This window comes from Glandiceps talaboti, chromosome 11, assembly GCF_964340395.1.
Source record: "Glandiceps talaboti chromosome 11, keGlaTala1.1, whole genome shotgun sequence".
Classification (NCBI taxonomy): Eukaryota; Metazoa; Hemichordata; class Enteropneusta; family Spengelidae; genus Glandiceps; species Glandiceps talaboti.
The window spans coordinates 22,778,210-22,798,089 of NC_135559.1; the positions used below are offsets into that span (position 1 = coordinate 22,778,210).

Below are 19,880 nucleotides of genomic sequence, written 5' to 3' on the forward strand. Positions count from 1 at the left end.
AACTTCGGTGATATGAACTACGATAACAAAAAAACACAAACACATCATTTTCCTAATTACGGGAATTTGATATGACGATAAATATATATATATTAATTCTTAGGAAACAGCTTCCTGTCATTATAATTTTAGTCGCAAATTAAAAACATAACAGATTGACGAAAGACGTGAACGGCAACTTTGCGGTGTATACTAGTAGTTTTGACTTGTAGTGATTTGGTGTTCACTCGGTGTATACTAGTAGTTTTGACTTGTAGTGATTTGGTGTTCGCTCGGTGTATACTAGTAGTTTTGACTTGTAGTGATTTGGTGTTCGCTCGGTGTATACTAGTAGTTTTGACTTGTAGTGATTTGGTGTTCGCTCGGTGTATACTAGTAGTTTTGACTTGTAGTGATTTGGTGTTCGCTCGGTGTATACTAGTAGTTTTGACTTGTAGTGATTTGGTGTTCGCTCGGTGTATACTAGTAGTTTTGACTTGTAGTGATTTGGTGTTCGCTCGGTGTATACTAGTAGTTTTGACTTGTAGTGATTTGGTGTTCGCTCGGTGTATACTAGTAGTTTTGACTTGTAGTGATTTGGTGTTCGCTCGGTGTATACTAGTAGTTTTGACTTGTAGTGATTTGGTGTTCGCTCGGTGTATACTAGTAGTTTTGACTTGTAGTGATTTGGTGTTCGCTCGGTGTATACTAGTAGTTTTGACTTGTAGTGATTTGGTGTTCGCTCGGTGTATACTAGTAGTTTTGACTTGTAGTGATTTGGTGTTCGCTCGGTGTATACTAGTAGTTTTGACTTGTAGTGATTTGGTGTTCGCTCGGTGTATACAAGTAGTTTTGACTTGTAGTGATTTGGTGTTCGCTCGGTGTATACTAGTAGTTTTGACTTCTAGTGATTTGGTGTTCACTCGGTATATTTATTCATCGAAGACGAATAGATGCTAAATCCTGTTTTGTGAAACTAATTGATACGAAGAGTGCCAGCTAATTGTCTGATAGAAGGGATTACCCGTCCAAAGAAGAAAATCTGATTTCAGAGTTCAGCTCCGATTTGGGGAGTAACGAACGACTCGTTCAAATTAGATCCATTAAGTAGTGTATTCTACTGTCAGTTTTATAAATGCATCCCCTCTATCCAATTTCGGAAGGATTTCGTTACTGATCAAAGGGTTGAATGTAGAATAATACTCGTTGATGACGAGAGTTTAGGATTGAAGTACCTTACAATTTATTTTACTTATTTATAAGAATTCAGTGTGTCGTGTGTATGTTTTGGAGTACGATATCTAACCATTGACTCAATTATTTCAAGTCATGTGTGACGGACTCCATTCTTTTCACTTCAATAACCATACGTAGCTTACTGAAAAGTCGGCTTTCAAGATAGTCTGAATATCACCGCTTTCAAATCGCCGATCCTCTCGTGAAAGTAAAGTCGCTGTTTTCGGTGCAGCCATCCCTAATAAATCCGGCGTCCTGGTATAAGGTCTATATTTCTATGTGATTTGATAATAGGGATTTAACTGTGATGTATTCAACTCGGACGAAAATGCTTCTTTGATAACAACAAAAAACGTCTTCCAGTGTTTTAAATCAAGACAGGACGTGCTTTGTGCAGAGTAAAACGGATTTTATTAATAACATTCTAATTTCCTATATGGACTCTATAACTCGGTTACTCGATAGTTGTAGGCCGCACTTTCTTTCTTTCACATATCACCGCTTCCATTTACAGACAGTGGGGATTATTATGAAAGAAAATTATAGTATCGCGTTACAGTTATATTGGAAGAGAGTAAATTAATTGAGTTGGAATAGTGAAAAGTCATCATCTGCTGACCATAGTAGAATGTTGTAATTAATCAAATTAAGCCTGCCTAATCTGCCCTCGTGCTATCTTAATATGGGACATGCTGAGCCAATGAAAAAAAGCAATAAACAAAATCAATTAGAGCAGTGAGTTATTAGTGTCAGTTTGTAGTTTAAGTGTCGGGAATTAACTGAAGTGAACATACAACGTAAACTGCTAAGGGAATTAGGAAATCGGCGCGTTGCCTACTGGGAAATAAGTTGTTTTTATTCCTTTCAGGGGTACGGGCATAGATATTGAAATATGTAGAAAGTCTCTGAATTCTACAACATGAACAGAAATAAAGTGAGAAACATCCAAATGACTGGAATGTAGGGAGACATAAGATCGAGAAGGCCATTCTCTCAAAATGTACTGCTTTGCATATTGTGTATAGTACTTATTGCAATGGGCCGGCAGTTCCATGTTTTCGTTAGCGGCACATTAAACCTAAAAGTGATGATGGCTTAGGGTATTTGATATACAGTTTGATACCACAGCAATATACCATGATATGTAGTTCGATAGCAATATACCATGATGTGTAGTTCGATAGCAATATACCATAATATGTAGTTCGATAGCAATATACCATGATATGTAGTTCGATAGCAATATACCATGATATATAGTTCGATAGCAATATACCATGATGTGTAGTTCGATAGCAATATACCATAATCAATAGATGGATAGCAATAGACCATGATCTATAGTTGAGTACCAATAGACCATGATATATAGTTGAATACCAATAGACCATGGTATATAGGTCGAAAGAAATAGGCCACGATACATAGTTGGGTAGCAATAGACCATAATATATAGTTGGATAGCAATAGACCATGATATATAGTTGGATAGCAATAGACCATAATATATAGTTGGATAGTAATAGACAATCATATATAGTTGGATAGCAATATACCGTGATATATAGTTGGATAGCAATAGACCATGATATATGACTGATAGCAATAGACAATGATATATAGTTGGATAGCAATATACCGTGATATATAGTTGGATAGCAATAGACAATGATATATAGTTGGATAGCAATATACCATGATATATAGTTGGATAGCAATAGACCATGATATATAGTTGGATAGCAATAGACCATGATATATAGTTGGATAGCAATAGACCATCATATGTAGTTGGATAGCAATAGACAATGATATATAGTTCGATAGCAATATACCATGATATATAGTTCGATAGCAATAGACCATGATATATGACTGATAGCAATAGACCATGATATATAGTTCGATAGCAATATACCATGATAGCAATAACTGGATAACAATATACCATCATATATAGTTGGATACGAATAGACCACGACATATATAGTTGGGTAGCAATATACCATGATATATAGTTGGATAGCAATAGACCATGATATTTAGTTGGATAGCAATATACCTTGATATATTCATTACACCATTTGTTAGACTTCTTGTCCACAGTTTTTGTGACATAAATATGCAGTCAGGGGAATGAGCAGATTTTACGACAAGGGGTTGAGGAGAAAATATCTCGGTCAAAATCTTTTTGCAGCTCTACCCATCCAACTCCCCCCCCCCCCAACATTTTGTGCTCTCAAAAGAACCATGATCTTCCAACGAAATGAACCCAAACATTTTCGTATCTGCCCCACCTCATGATCATGTGGAAGGCTGTATAGATATTTTGAAGTGTATGCACGAATGAGCAATTATACGGTTGCAACCCCCTTCCCACATTTTGGAGCAATTGTACAGTACACTATTAAATATTGTAAAATAATCTACTTCAGGGTCAAGTATTTCTTTGCGAATTATCTTGGCTTCGGAAGGAGAAGTCACACATTGATTGGGCTTAGTCACACATTGGGCTCTAACCTAGTCACACATTAGGCTTAGTCACACATTGGACTCTAACATTTACCTAGATACTGCCAGCAGCAGTGCCAGCACCTGTTTCCTTCATTCTTGATTTGGGAGAGAAACAGCATCACCATGACGGTAAGTGGGAGGGTGATCACCGTGATGGTAAGTGGGGAGGGTGTGCACTTTTTGCACGGCATGGTATGGTGACTTGGTGAGCAGAAAATCTCTGAATATCATGTGTTCATCAAACATCTCGACAATCAAGACAACCAAACACACTGAACGTATTATCAAGACAACCAAACACACCGAACGTATTATCAAGACAACCAAACACACTGAACGTCTGTTGAAGAATTGGATGAAGATCAACTTACATACATTTAATGAATTTTCGAAATCTTGCTCAACCATTTCACTTAATTGCTATGGAAGTTGTATTTGTCACATTAGATATATGAATCAAAACCAGAAAAGTCATGATCTATAAAGAAAGCACGGATTTCACAAACTGTATTTTCTAAAAAAAGAAAAGAAAAAAAGGCCACTAATGTTCCAATATGATTCAATGGTTCAACATGAAACGAAAATTCAGAGTTCATCTTCATACGATGTCCAAGGCAGTTACTTATCACCCTTCAAGAAAGTTTCTATTTTGTGTCTATTCTAATCGGAATGCTAAGAACAATACTTTGTGCGTATGTATGTACATTGTAACTCTAGAAATTACATGTTATGATTGCACTCATGGCTTCATACACAACCTTACACCAACAAGCTGTAAACATTGCTTGGTCACACTGCCACCAGGCTTTAATACCGCACATAGACCCGCAAAAAGAAAGGGAGGGGGTTAGATACCTAAACTTTTAGAAACTGTTAACATATTATGTATACATGTGTGTATGTGCGTGCATGCGCGCGCGCGCGCGTGTGTGTGTGTGTGTGTGTGTGTATGTGTGCGTTTGTGTGTGTGTGTATGTGTGTGTGTGTGTGTGTGAATGTGTATGTAAACGACTTAAAGTCAACAACTACCAGACTTGGTATATGGTGGGGACATTACTTAGGACGCGTGGATGGAAAATTGTTCAAATGAAAATGATCGCATCAGAGATGTGCGTTTTGTTCTTCAAAAATGTGATATTTGGTCAAAAAACTTAAACTCCAAAACTACTGCGCTGATCGGTCTGAAATTCGGGGTGTTTAATGTAAGAATTGTTCATGACGTGATGATCCCATCAGTGGTATGCAAATTAGGGCTAAAATTATGTCTTTTTGGTCAAAAATATGCAATTCTAAAACTGCTGAGTTGGTTGGGCTAAAATCTATTAGGGATGCCTATGGAGATATGTACATGAAGATGTATTCATAACATGATATTTTGGAGAGAGCAGGGTATACTCCGAGGGTATACCTAGTTTAGACATGACCGAGAGGCATGGTATCTGTTAATTATGTAGCTGCCGAGTATTGAAGCCCCAAAGTGCATGTGAACGGCACATTCAACCACATTTAGTTTCTCTTGATAGGATTTAGTTGATAAGGCCTAACATTTAACTTGCATTTAAACCGTTGAACTTTTGATGAATTTTACCCTTTCCATTTGTATGTAGCCTGTTTTTATTTACTCTGTTAAACTATAGTGAACTACTTGATTAGCCAGCCAAGCTTTCTTGTTTAGTTTGGTTGGCATGACTATTGTTAGTTGGTTGGCATGGCTATTGTTCACATTTGTATTGCATATACGAAAAATATGGTAAATGGAGTTTACAATGTGAAGGTAAAGCCGCAAAAATGTTTGCAAACGTACATTGTAAACGAAGATTTATAGCAGGCACGATTTTCAAGGATGTTATTCGATTTGGTGTTATGAGATACGCGATACTTTATGGCATGACATGACATGACATGACATGACATGGTATGACAGGATAAACGACATGACGTACATGTATATGTGCAATATGTATGTGTGTATGTATGTATGTATGTATGTATGTATGTATGTATGTATGTATGTATTTATTTATTTATGTGTGTATGTGTGTGTGTGTGTGTGTGTGTGTATGTATGTAGATACGTACGTATGTATGCACGCACGCACGGATGGATGGATGGATGGATGGATGGATGGATGTGTGTGTGTGTGCATTATGGTAGCGATGTACTACATTGAGCTATGTTGTTGTTTGATGAATATATGATAGATTGCTTATACAGTATCGGTGATGGTGTCGGAAAGTTGTTACAAAATGCGTAAATTATTCTTCAGGGATGACTTCAAAAGAGTATTAGTACTACGTATATATATTGGATACACACTAGTATACGATATATTACAATTAATGCATTTGGTGTATATTGGATACACACTAATATAAGATATATAACTAATAATGTATTTGGTATATATTGGATACACACTAATATAATATATATAACTAATAGTGTATTTGGTATATATTGGATACACACTGGTATAAGATATATAACTAATAGTGTATTTGGTATATATTGGATACACACTGGTATAAGATATATAACTAATGGTGTATTTGGTATATATTGGATACACACTAATATAATATATATAACTAATGGTGTATTTGGTATATATTGGATACGCACTGGTATAATATATATAACTAATAATGTATTTGGTATATATTGGATACACACTAATATAATATATATAACTAATGGTGTATTTGGTATATATTGGATACACACTGGTATAAGATATATAACTAATAGTGTATTTGGTATATATTGGATACACACTAATATAACATATATAACTAATAGTGTATTTGGTATATATTGGATACACACTAATATAAGATATATAACTAATGGTGTATTTGGTATATATTGGATACACACTAATATAAGATATATAACTAATGGTGTATTTGGTATATATTGGATACACACTGGTATAAGATATATAACTAATAATGTATTTGGTATATATTGGATACACACTGGTATAAGATATATAACTAATGGTGTATTTGGTATATATTGGATAGACACTGGTGTAAGATATATAACTAATAATGTATTTGGTATATATTGGATACACACTAATATAATATATATAACTAATGGTGTATTTGGTATATATTGGATACACACTGGTATAAGATATATAACTAATAATGTATTTGGTATATATTGGATACACACTGGTATAAGATATATAACTAATGGTGTATTTGGTATATATTGGATACACACTGGTATAAGATATATAACTAATGGTGTATTTGGTATATATTGGATACACACTGGTATAATATATATAACTAATGGTGTATTTGGAATATATTGGATACACACTGGTATAAGATATATAACTAATAATGTATTTGGTATATATTGGATACACACTGGTATAAGATATATAACTAATGGTGTATTTGGTATATATTGGATACACACTGGTATAAGATATATAACTAATGGTGTATTTGGTATATATTGGATACACACTGGTGTAAGATATATAACTAATAATGTATTTGGTATATATTGGATACACACTGGTATAAGATATATAACTAATGGTGTATTTGGTATATATTGGATACACACTAATATAATATATATAACTAATAGTGTATTTGGTATATATTGGATACACACTGGTGTAAGATATATAACTAATAATGTATTTGGTATATATTGGATACACACTAATATAAGATATATAACTAATGGTGTATTTGGTGTATATTGGACAAACACACCAGGCTAAAGACTGACATTTTCGTATAGTTAGACTTTGAAAGCTAGAATCAGTCACGTGTTATGGTCTACATTTTGCTTTAGGAGATAGTAAGATTTTATTTCCCCTCATTTGACGACTTGTTTTATTAGAAGAGAAAATAAATGAAGCGAAACGTAAAATGAAATGTTTTCTTGACAAACGAGGAGCGTAATCTAAAAGGCATCTTGTTAATTTAGTTAAGTGGTTTATAAAGTACTGGGCTCATCACTTATGCTAGCTTTAATACCATGTCGGAAAACACCTAGCAATTTGAACAACAACACTGCCATTACACTAATTGAACCTACACCGTAATCATCCTATATATTCTATTGTCGATACGGTCAAATGAAATAGACATGCATGTAAAACAAAACGTAATATCCGCAGAGTTCAGAGTTCGAAGTTCAAAGTTCAGATCACTTCGACATCTAATCAAGGTTCAGTCTACCGTGCACTTACTAAACCTATCACACAATAAATTGCATGCTGGGAAGGGAGGAAACACAGTTTTGAAAGGTTTTGGTGTAAAACCAATTCCTACTTAATTTGTTTTGACATTGAACTTTGAATTGCTGTCAATTACCAAAGCAATAGTAATCTATCAAGAGAAACGATCAGGAAGTCTGGCAGTCTCAGTTGAATTTAATTAATGATCAATAAAGTAAATAATGTAAGGAGATATAAACTGCATACAGTGAGGGCAAAACAACAAACCTTTAGATCAATATATTGATGTCTTTACGTAATATCCGAATGCAAAATTCTGAGCTACCATACATTTCATATACATCAATTGGTAAAGTTTATTTTGTTATGCAAATAGCTAATTAATGGTAGAAGATTGCCAATGGCATTGCAGCACAACTGGTTAAACTTATTAATTTCTTACTAAACATTTAACTCAAACTGCACACGTCAACATTAACCAATATATCTTACCTAGCTACTCCTAATAACATCAACTGCCAACTATCAAACTAGTTTGCCAGGGGTTTTTGAATTTAATTTATTGAAATATTTCCAGATCAAATTTGTATATCAACAGTGTGGGACACCGTGTCATCAATAACTCTTCACCTACACATCCTTATATACACTACCATTACAATTTCAATCTAACCTGCTGGCAGTTTTTTGGAATTCAACGCCAAATTTTGACCAAATGTTTATACATAATTTACTAAAAATACCATTTTGACCTAATTTGCATATGACTTGTGGGGACCTATGTCTTGAAGAAATTGACAACACAAAGTAACCTAGTACTTCAGACAGACAGACAGACAGACAGACAGACAGACAGACAGACAGACAGACAGACAGACAGACAGACAGACAGACAGACAGACAGACAGACAGACAGACAGACAGACAGACAGACAACTTACAACTTCATTCATTCATTCACTCATTCATTCATTCATTCATTCATTCATTCATTCATTCATTCATTCATTCATTCATTCATTCATTCATTCATTCATTCATTCATTCATTCATTCATTCATTCATTCATTCATTCATTCATTATGTATCTATACTGCATCACATTACATCTTATGTATGTATTATTAAGTCATATGTACTTACCTGTATCCGTGCATCATATGTATGTATTATTAAGTCATATGAACTTACCTGTACCCGTGCATCATATGTATGTATTATTAAGTCATATGTACTTACCTGTATCCGTGCATCTTATGTATGTATTATTAAGTCATATGTACTTACCTGTACCCGTGCATCATATGTATGTATTATTAAGTCATATGTACTTACCTGTATCCGTGCATCATATGTATGTATTATTAAGTCATATGTACTTACCTGTACCCGTGCATCTTATGTATGTATTATTAAGTCATATGTACTTACCTGTATCCGTGCATCATATGTATGTATTATTAAGTCATATGTACTTACCTGTATCCGTGCATCTTATGTATGTATTATTAAGTCATATGTACTTACCTGTATCCGTGCATCATATGTATGTATTATTAAGTCATATGTACTTACCTGTACCCGTGCATCATATGTATGTATTATTAAGTCATATGTACTTACCTGTACCCGTGCATCATATGTATGTATTATTAAGTCATATGTACTTACCTGTACCCGTGCATCATATGTATGTATTATTAAGTCATATGTACTTACCTGTACCCGTGCATCATATGTATGTATTATTAAGTCATATGTACTTACCTGTATCCGTGCATCATATGTATGTATTATTAAGTCATATGTACTTACCTGTACCCGTGCATCATATGTATGTATTATTAAGTCATATGTACTTACCTGTACCCGTGCATCATATGTATGTATTATTAAGTCATATGTACTTACCTGTACCCGTGCTTCAGAAAGACCAAGTCTGTTACTCAATTCTTCTCTCATGAAGGCATCTGGATAATGTGTCTCGTCAAACAGCCTCTCTAATTCATTGAGTTGTTCTAGTGTAAAGTTGGTTCGACTTCTTCTTTGTTTTATCTTTGTCTGTTGTGAATCAGCCTCGTTGAGACCGTCATATTTATCTTTGGGTGAATCTGTATATAGCAATATAATGAATTGTTTAATTACAGCCATGTAGTATATCTGTATATATAACAATGTAATGAATTGTTTAATTACAGCCATGTAGTATATCTGTATATATAACAATGTAATGAATTGTTTAATTACAGACAGTGCTCTATACCGCAGTGGCAGAGCGTAATAGTTTTGGTAGTACTGGAACTCTTTCTTGGTTGTAACTCGGAGTTTCACGCATTGTGCGATCATCAGACAACTCGTCTGTATATGTAGAGTTGTCTGATGATCGCACTATGCGTAAAACTCCGAGTTACAACCAAGAAAGAGTTCCAGTACTACCAAAATTATATATATATATATATATATATATATATATATATATATATATATATATATATATATATATATATATATATATATATATATATAAAACAATGTAATGAATTGTTAAGTGTATGTAGTAGAATAATGCAATTTATTTATTTTATTTTATTTATTTATTAAGCCTTCACAAGAAGAGAAACCAACAATGAAAAAAAAGAAAACACAATACATTGCAATCATACAAAATAAAATAATGTCAAAATGGCATCAACAACATGCAATGAATTGTTAAGTGTATGTAATATAACAATGTAATGAATTGTTAAGTGTATGTAGTATATCGGTATATATAACAATGTAATGAATTAAGTGTATGTAATATAACAAAGTAATGAATTGTTAAGTGTATGTAATATAACAATGTAATGAATTGTTAAGTGTATGTAATATAACATTGTAATGAATTGTTAAGTGTATGTAATATAACAATGTAATGAATTGTTAAGTGTATGTAATATAACAATGTAATGAATTGTTAAGTGTATGTAATATAACAATGTAATGAATTGTTAAGTGTATGTAATATAATAATGTAATGAATTGTTAACTGTGTGTAATATAACAATGTAATGAATTGTTAAGTGTATGTAATATAACAATGTAATGAATTGTTAAGTGTATGTAATATAACAATGTAATGAATTGTTAACTGTGTGTAATATAACAATGTAATGAATTGTTAAGTGTATGTAATATAACAATGTAATGAATTGTTAACTGTGTGTAATATAACAATGTAATGAATTGTTAAGTGTATGTAATATAACAATGTAATGAATTGTTAAGTGTATGTAGTATAACAATGTAATGAATTGTTAAGTGTATGTAGTATAACAATGTAATGAATTGTTAAGTGTATGTAATATAACAATGTAATGAATTGTTAAGTGTATGTAGTATAACAATGTAATGAATTGTTAAGTGTATGTAATATAACAATGTAATGAATTGTTAAGTGTATGTAATATAACAATGTAATGAATTGTTAAGTGTATGTAATATAACAATGTAATGAATTGTTAAGTGTGTGTAGTATAGCAATGTAATGAATTGTTAAGTGTATGTAATATAACAATGTAATGAATTGTTAAGTGTATGTAATATAACAATGTAATGAATTGTTAAGTGTATGTAATATAACAATGTAATGAATTGTTAAGTGTGTGTAGTATAACAATGTAATGAATTGTTAAGTGTATGTAATATAACAATGTAATGAATTGTTAAGTGTATGTAATATAACAATGTAATGAATTGTTAAGTGTGTGTAGTATAACAATGTAATGAATTGTTAACTGTATGTAATATAACATTGTAATGAATTGTTAAGTGTATGTAATATAACAATGTAATGAATTGTTAAGTGTATGTAGTATAACAATGTAATGAATTGTTAAGTGTATGTAATATAACAATGTAATGAATTGTTAAGTGTATGTAATATAACAATGTAATGAATTGTTAAGTGTATGTAATATAACAATGTAATGAATTGTTAAGTGTATGTAGTATAACAATGTAATGAATTGTTAAGTGTATGTAATATAACAATGTAATGAATTGTTAAGTGTATGTAGTATAACAATGTAATGAATTGTTAAGTGTATGTAATATAACAATGTAATGAATTGTTAAGTGTATGTAATATAACAATGTAATGAATTGTTAAGTGTATGTAATATAACAATGTAATGAATTGTTAAGTGTATGTAATATAACAATGTAATGAATTGTTAAGTGTATGTAATATAACAATGTAATGAATTGTTAAGTGTATGTAGTATAACAATGTAATGAATTGTTAAGTGTATGTAATATAACAATGTAATGAATTGTTAAATGTATGTAATATAACAATGTAATGAATTGTTAAGTGTATGTAATATAACAATGTAATGAATTGTTAAGTGTATGTAATATAACAATGTAATGAATTGTTAAGTGTATGTAATATAATAATGTAATGAATTGTTAACTGTGTGTAATATAACAATGTAATGAATTGTTAAGTGTATGTAGTATAACAATGTAATGAATTGTTAAGTGTATGTAATATAACAATGTAATGAATTGTTAAGTGTATGTAATATAACAATGTAATGAATTGTTAAGTGTATGTAGTATAACAATGTAATGAATTGTTAAGTGTATGTAATATAACAATGTAATGAATTGTTAAGTGTGTGTAGTATATGTCGTTAACCCATGAAGACTACACGTGATTCCCATTGACGTGACGTATAATCGAAGGAATATTCAACAGTCTGATGACAATATTGAAAGTCTTCAAAGAAAGTGGACGTATACTGCATTGTTGCCTTCGTCAATAATTAACATTTTTGTTAACATACTTATTTCATATATACATGTCTCCGCCACATGCTTTCAAAAGTTATGAAAATAAATGAAAGAACGCTAAATCTGCATCAGAGTGAGGATAGGTTCATAGCTTTGGAAGATTAAAACGAGACTGGCATTGATTTATGACACGTTGAACTCCTTATCTTACATGACACTGGTAAGTATTGAGTGATACACAAAACCTTTACGTTTTAACAAACTTGTCTCGTTTTAATTCTAATTTATTTTGTCTACTACATTGTATATCCATTTCTTGTATTTTCACCGTTTTTATCCCTGTTATCTTTATGTTCCTTCTTTATTTTCCTTTTTTACCCGGTCACTTTCAGTCCTTGCATGAAGACTGTCTGTGAACAGTAAAAGTGTTAAAGATAGTTTGAAATAAGTGCTGTTTTAATAACCGTTGACTTGTATTACTTGATCTAAATTTAATCTAATATTGACCACCCGTTGGACTACAGAAGTGGCCGAAGCTAACTTGGTGAAAATGTGATCTAGGAAACGTTGTGTTTAGATCATTTCAATGATTTTCGACTAGTGAAACCTACATATTTAAATACAGTTTTGAAGATTTGATGGCAGATGTTGGATGTTAAAACACACATCCAACTCATGTCATGTTTTCTATTCAACTCCTAAAGAATGAAAGACAAACAAAATAGTTTATGATCAAAGGGTATATTTTTAGTACAGGAAGCTATACAAGTTGATGAAAAGCTATAGCAACATTTAACAAACCTAAATATGCTGTGAGCTGTGAGCCAGAATGTTCCTTCTTTATATCCAGGTGATCTATCTACGATAAATGTGTAATCTTTAAATCAACTATATTCAATAATCCATTTACGATATCTTGACACCCACCTGAGATGGGTGTGGGGCCCCCTGAGATAACCGACTACATTAGACTGTAGGTAATATATGTATTTTTCTTGTTAACATATGTAATCATGAAAGTTGTTCGACATGAAGTGTAAGTTATCTCTCCAAAAGAAGGCAGAGTTTACATAAAGAGCTAGAGTCGAGTCTCTTAATGAAGCAGGGCCTACAGCATGTTACAAGTTAACATCCTTGCTGTAGGCGGCGGCTGTCTTTGTCTCATTAGCACAGATCCGGTGTAATAATTAGTAGGGTCGAAAAATCAAACCCCAATCCCAAGAGTTTAAAGGCAGTCAGAATTGTGCCACAGGATTGGTGTTAAGATATTATCTTCTAGCATACTAATTACCGCTATGTTGTTTCTATAGTCACCGGGAACTTGCCCTCAGTGTTTTATCTACACTGTACCAAGTCAGTGTTGTTGAACAAGTCTTCATTTCACACAAACTGTAACATTGGCTATTTTTTTAGATTTTTAGTCGTTCTACTGATGGAGCTCTACACATAGCCCAGATGCCTCCATAAGTATTAGCGTGATCAAGCTTTAGATATAGCCTAGAAGCTTACCATAAACAGTAACCTAATGACAAAATACAGAATATGCACATTCAAAGTTGCTGTAACTCAACTAGTTGTCATAACTGTTATTCGTATTTTCGACTTATTTGACCTATGGTTGATAGCCTAGTAATTAAACTCTATCATCATTCTAGCACTGTACAATTTGTTGGCAAACAAGTTAATGGTGTCTGTTCTAGGATTGCCTACACACGGACATCAATCCAGTCTGCTCAGTACCAGTAACATTAGTTAAAGAGGTAATACAGAGTGTAGGAATATATCCAGATTTCCATGTCGAGCTTTGGTCTACTATTTGACGACGATTAGTTACGTACAATACTAGTCAATAGCCAACTGTGTGATGTGACGTCACTAAAAGTTGTAGTTATGCTGTGACGTCACTAACTTTGCAAAAGATGGACTATGAACTGCCCAAATGTAAATATATACATGTAAATAATGTGTGTGTGTGTGTGTGTGTGTGTGTGTGTGTGTGTGTGTGTGTGTCACCCCTTTTCCTGCCTTTCTTTTGAACTGAGCTTTTTGTACCCTAGATTTTCTTTACAATTCTTAGACACTTTTCTCACATTTGCTGATCTGATGATAGTCTGATATATTAACAGAGTGAACGCTAGTCACAATATTTGGAAACTCTTTGAGTTGAATATTGTTTTATACATACGACTTAGAACATCCATATTCCTTGAATTAAGTCTATAATGCTCTGCTACTAATATTTCACTGAGCACTGTTCTCTCCAGTAAGACACTTTTATCAATATAGTATATAATAGGTGGATCTCAACAAAACTCAACTCAAGGGTCTTCCAAACCGATAGAATACACTGACATATGCATATAAAAATTAAGATGGGAAATTGGATAATGCTATGGATTGTGATATCCCAAACTAACTATAAACTATTAACTACTAACTATTAACTACTAACTATTAACTGTTAACTATAAACTATTAACTATAAACTGTTAACTATAAACTATTAACTATAAACTGTTAACTATTAACTACTAACTATTAACTACTAACTATTAACTGTTAACTATTAACTATTAACTATTAACTGTTAACTATAAACTATTAACTATTAACTGTTAAATTCCCTAATGACACACGCACACAACATCCCCGAACTGCCTCTATACACGGATGACTACAAAATACGTCATATTGAAGGGACTCTACGCTTTGCCAAATCCTACGTGTGATACGGTGGTGTCTATGTATTGTATTACATCCCACGAGGATTGACATAGACCAATTACGATCACCCAATTCATTAAGTTAAAACTTTAGCTGACTAATTAAGCCTATATCTCGAGGCCATACACTGGTCAATCAAGCCGAACTCCATCACTAAAACGATCGCATGGCATAAAAATGACAACTAGAGAACTTATGTATCACAGCGTAGAAATAATCACCAATGCAATTGTATATCCTTGTCACCAACGAATGGCTCCCTTGCGGTGTCATAACGAGGCACTACACGTATACCATAGTAACTGCTACTCTCAAAAAACAGTTCAATGTTAATGAATTAGTCTGTGGAAGGGACGGGGGAAGAGAGTTCCGTTTATTGTAAGAATTTATGGGTATTTCATAATATATGTGTATGTATGAAAACCGTCACACCTGACTAGCTCAACACTTCTACACTTACGATATGCTTTGTTATTGGTTCCACCGACAACTATTTATTCCAGTCTATCCGCGTGGTGTATTCTATATTTCTAAAGAGCATTGAGAATAAAATAGTTTACATTAATTCAGTCATTGCTGTTGACAACCGCGTGAATTTCAAACGTATTTATAAATTACAGACACCAATATGTGATACAATTATTTAATGCTACGTAGAGACGATGAATTATTGTCTGTCCATGTCAGGGTCTGTACACCGTTCCCCTTCAATGAATTTACAGTGTCTCTCAAATAGTTAAATTAAAGTGAAACCTAATTAATGGGTAAGAGTAAGCTATTAATTTATCTGACATCTACACCTTTTAAAGAAAAAAACAATGATCAAAGCCAGTCGTCAGTAGAAGATTTTTCTCGCTTTAATAGCAAAGTGACTACGTCAAGCGTTTATACAAGTCGAGTAGAGTATTACCCCACGACTCGTGCTGCTCTGATAAGTTGTATTGTTACTAACCATCTCACAGGCTTCTACAAAATTTTTAAAGGAAAGGCGACATTGAATAAACTATAAATTGAAGTCATTGTATAGAAATGATGACGTATACATGTCAAGACACCAAACACAAATATTGGACTCACACTCACTTCTCAGATATTGTCATCAGTAAACAACAAAATAGTTGATATGTTTACGCTATATGCATCAAACCACGGATTATGAATACACGGAACAAGATATCAAGAGTTGATAGGAGTAGACATTAGATTCTCCAGTTTGCTTTCTGCACATATTTCGTTACCAATGACAAACATAACGAAGTGGGAAAAATATGCTAAATTATATTACTTTGGGGTGTGTGTGTGTGTGTGTGTTTGGTAGACAGACAGACAGACAGACAGACAGACAGACAGACAGACAGACAGACAGACAGACAGACAGACAGACAGACAGACAGACAGACAGACAGACTGAAAGGGCAGGTTAACAGAATACATATTTATGTGAGTATTTTATTGTTTTACAAATTATACTATCATAACTTGAAATAATTGATAAAAATAAGAAGACACTTATAAGTTGTGATGCACCACTTCTCAGTAAAGCTCCGGACATTAAGAAAGAACAAATTACAGATGGAAGTACACATGGTGACTTGAATAATGACAACAACACAGAAAGGAACGGGTGAAGGCGAATGAAAATTACAATGGAAACATGTGAGTTTTTAAAAGAACAGCAGAAATCCGACCTATAATTCATATGGTGAACATTGTAGGGAGGATCGCTCCCAGTTGAAGGGGCAGTGTAAGAGAAAGATCGTTCGCCGAATCTCTTCGTGACATCTGAAGAGGACCAAAGTTGTCGAGATAAGATACAGTCGAAGAAGCCGAGAAATATGTTGGGAACAATCGCTCCATGAGTTATAACAGACATACGAAGTTAATAGTTGTGTATTATAATAGGAGAACTTATCGGCAGCCATTGTAATCGAAGGCTAGGTTTTAAACATCGTCTCATGTTCTGACTCTACATACAAGGTGTGTACATGTTTATAAGATTACAGTTATAAACTATTACAGTAATCTAACCAAAAAAGAACAAATGCACAGATAACAGTTTGGATCGCCTGTAACGTGAAATAATTGTGTGTCGAATCGACGACAGCTAACGAAGTTGTCTCGCAGACATTCTGGACATCCTCTACCATGATGGAATTGCAGTCAAGGGAAACCCCATTATTTGTAGACTTATAGAAAACAATACTTTGCTGTATCATCCTCGATATAACTAGCATTGTCTTTAACTTTGCTGTATCATCCTCGATATAACTAGCATTGTCTTTAACTTTGCTGTATCATCCTCGATATAACTAGCATTGTCTTCAACTTTGCTGTATCATCCTCGATATAACTAGCATTGTCTTCAACTTTGCTGTATCATCCTCGATATAACTAGCATTGTCTTCAACTTTGCTGTATCATCCTTGATTTGACATCGGAAATACAATTTTCAAAGTTTCAATCGTCGGAATGTCTATCGTCTGCACAAGAATCCAAAACAGGTTTGTTTTCATTTTTATAAAAAGGATTTGGTATTTTGAAGACTTGTGTTAGGTGCAGAGTATCAAGTTTAACCCTCTATGTGCAAATCATCTACAATAAAGGAATGCATCAAAACACTTTGGCTTTTATTTGATTTGATTTTTAGACTAAATCTAACGCTAGTAAACGACTATGGTGAGGAGGTGGAAAGAGAGGAATATATTTTGACACGTAGACCTAGGCACGGTTGGTATGTTCGTGCTATATACGGACGGGTCTGATATTGACTCTTTTAGACCTAGGCACGGTTGATATTTCGAGATGTATCATCGTATTTTCAGGCGACATATTTCTTACATCTATTTTGCCATTATTATTGTTAAATCGTGCTAACTAATCCCACAATGTAGATGTAAACATTACGATTACATCGCCGTTTAAACAAAGACCGAGTCCTTCACAACTTACAGTAGGTTATTCCAAAGACCCTACACGAGTGTCTATGGTTAGTCTTACTTTTCATTTTCATCTATTCTCCTTCTCCTCCTCTCTAGAATTCGTTGTTCAGAATCAAAGTCAGCTGTCTTTGTCGAAATCCAGCATGACTTCTCGACTCTCGATACATAGAGACTTCGGTGTCATATCAATCAGTACTGGAGGATACAAAGAGTCTTGAATAATTTACATGTATACTTATTTTTATGGTTACCTTCAAGTTTCGATCAGTGTTTGCTGGCAAGCCTTTTACTACACTAGAATCACTCCCCTGGTCAAAATTCTATAACCATTCTATATAGCCCTACTTGAAGAGAAGAGTAAGTTACTGTATGGTGGTAATTTTAGAACGCCTACGTGAGTAAGTTACTGTATGGACTATGGTGGTACTAATAATTTTAGAACGCGTACGTGGGTTACTTACCGATATATCTGTCCGGCGATGTGTCGTCTACGTCGTCATTGTCAATCTGTTGATACATTTTAACAGCAATACATTTATTATCTTGTAACAATACACTGTTGGTAGCCACTGACTCCTTTCTAGAATCATCTTTCTCCAAGTCCTCTATATTTTCTGTTGTTTCAATATTTTCTTGGTAATCTTCCTCAACTTTTTCTTCTGGTTTGTTTTTAGATTCCTGGCTTCCAACTTTGGGTGAATTCTCAAACGATTTGGACACAAACGCTGTTAGCTCCTCCATAATGGTATGTCACTAACTTTACGGACAAATGGGTCCAAGGATACTCTTAAGTAATGACAAATTCAAGAGTTTTAAAGGAACGAGACCTTTGTTCGTTCTCTTCAGGGTTTTTTAAACGTAGAGTAATAAGTCAAAGAAAGAATGGAATAGTTGTAGTCCGTCTTGTCTGAGCTTCTTTCGTTCGTCAGCTGACAGGATACCTGCTTGGTTAACTGGAAATGATGACTCTAGTATTTGGCAGCAATGCATCAATATCGTTTAGTTTGCATGTACAACAATGCAACATTGGCATGTCAGTGTTTATAATGCGATATAAGTGTGGTTTACGGTCATAAAACTAACGATTTGTATACCAATGCTGTACAGTAAGAAATATTTCCACCATCTAGTGTATGCTATCAAAATAATTGGTAAGTACTACATTGATAGAAATATCCATCCCCATATTCTATTGACTTCATCAAGGTCAACATTCACTTTCACTGTGGCAATGCTATCAGTCTGGACTCGTTTTTACTCACAGGTTATTTCCTATGTACAAGTGACTATATCTTCACGTGTCAGTAAACACTGCCGACAAACGAATTCGTTCTCCCATACACCGGTGATGCTGGTATTTCCGCCACGTCTTGAGCTTCTCCTTGGGATGACGATAGAATTTGTCACTACGTAACGCGTGTCGTGTAAAATCTATGAGAATAGAATTTGTTAAAATAAAGTTGGGATTATTTTGTTTCTGTACTGTCTGGTTG

General features: G+C 33.5%; 1 protein-coding gene across 1 annotated transcript in view; it reads right to left on the reverse strand.

Annotated features, from left to right (window-relative positions):
- Positions 1-19,128, reverse strand: part of LOC144442165 (short stature homeobox protein 2-like) — a 29,572-nt gene extending 10,444 nt beyond the window's left edge. The window contains exons 1-2 of the mRNA XM_078131433.1: positions 18,849-19,128; positions 9,857-10,056 (exon numbers count right to left, since the gene is read on the reverse strand). Coding sequence (XP_077987559.1) covers positions 9,857-10,056; positions 18,849-19,128 — 480 coding nt within the window. The remainder of the gene's footprint in view (positions 1-9,856; positions 10,057-18,848) is intronic.
- Between the last annotated feature and the right edge of the window lie 752 nt (positions 19,129-19,880).